This window comes from Pteropus vampyrus, unplaced genomic scaffold (genome assembly GCF_000151845.1).
Source record: "Pteropus vampyrus isolate Shadow unplaced genomic scaffold, Pvam_2.0 Scaffold250, whole genome shotgun sequence".
In the NCBI taxonomy this organism is placed as follows: domain Eukaryota; kingdom Metazoa; phylum Chordata; class Mammalia; order Chiroptera; family Pteropodidae; genus Pteropus; species Pteropus vampyrus.
The window spans coordinates 4,027-5,299 of NW_011889031.1; the positions used below are offsets into that span (position 1 = coordinate 4,027).

At 65.7% G+C, this 1,273-nt stretch overlaps 1 protein-coding gene across 1 annotated transcript in view; it reads left to right on the plus strand.

Annotated features, from left to right (window-relative positions):
- The window catches only part of LOC105301776 (synaptotagmin-3), a 10,033-nt gene that overhangs the window by 3,760 nt on the left and 5,000 nt on the right, over positions 1-1,273 (plus strand). The window contains exons 2-3 of the mRNA XM_023520145.1: positions 3-283; positions 1,054-1,153. Coding sequence (XP_023375913.1) covers positions 3-283; positions 1,054-1,153 — 381 coding nt within the window. The remainder of the gene's footprint in view (positions 1-2; positions 284-1,053; positions 1,154-1,273) is intronic.

Here is a 1,273-nt window from a genome sequence, read left to right on the forward strand (position 1 = left end):
ACCACCACGCCCACACCGCCCACCACCCGCCCTTCGCCGAGCTGCTGGAGCCGGGTGGCCTCGGGGGCTCTGAGCCCCCCGAGCCGTCGTATTTGGACATGGACTCCTACCCAGAGGCCGCGGCCGCCGCCGTAGCCGCCGGGGTCAGGCCGAGCCAGACGTCTCCGGAGCTGCCCTCTGAGGGTGGGGCTGGCTCCGGGCTGCTCCTGCTGCCCCACGGGGCCGGGGGTCTGCCCAGCGCCCAGTCGCATCAGCAGGTCACGAGCCTGGCACCGCCCACCAGGTGAGACAGGCTGCTGGGCTGGGGGTCCATCCTGAACTCCTGCTCCTCCTCTGTGGTACCCCTGAGTCCTGGCAGAGGTGAGGCCTGGAGGTCCGGACTCCTGGGCCGGGGAGAGGGATGGAGCCAGATGCCCACGTCTGAAGGAGGAGGGGCGGGGGACCGAGGGTCCTTGGCCCTGAGGGCCGCAGCCTTGCACTCCTGGAGAGCGGGAGGAGACCAGAGGCAGGGCCGTAGAGCCAGGAAGCTGGGGAGAAGGACAGCTAGACCCCTGGGTCCCGGGGGCACGGGGCGGGTCCTCCCTTCCACCCGCAGCCAGGACCGGGGGTGGGTGCCCTGGAGCCTGCGCCCATTAATTAGCCGTCGTCCTGCGCATGCGCAATGAGCCCCCGACAGGTGCTAGGCCTGAGCGCTGGAAGCATGGAGCCCAGTGCGCGGACAGGCGCTGCCCTCCCGGGGCTCACAGCCCAGGGGAAGCGGGTTCCCCAGTCAGCTGTCCTGGCCCAGCTTAGGGGACTGCAGCTTCTGAACCATCCCCGCATCCTTGGGGTGACTCCCACCCGATCATGGTGTATAACTCGCTGTGTAGTGTCCAACTCAGTTTGCTAATTTTTCTGTTGGGAAGTTTTGCATCTCTGGTCATGGAGGAGACTGGCCTGTCTTTTTTTTTTTTTTTTTTTTAACAAAAAGGAAGAGGCAGATTGGGGAGATCTGGAGACGGGTAGATAAGGGTCGAGGGGGTCTGGGCTGTGTGGGGCCCCGGGGGTCTACAGAGAAGTCACTCTGGGTCACCAGCCTAAGGTCCCAGAGCAGGCTTCTGGAACACACACCGGTCTGGGCTGGAGCGAGCTTGGAGAAGGAGACAGGCCCCCGGTACGGACGGGGAAGCGGGCTCAGGGTGCACAGGTGGAAACCCACGGCCCCTGGCTGTGGGGTTTGGGAGAGGGGCAGGGAGGAGTCTCCCAGGTCTTTAGCTGCAAAGGTCGGAGACCC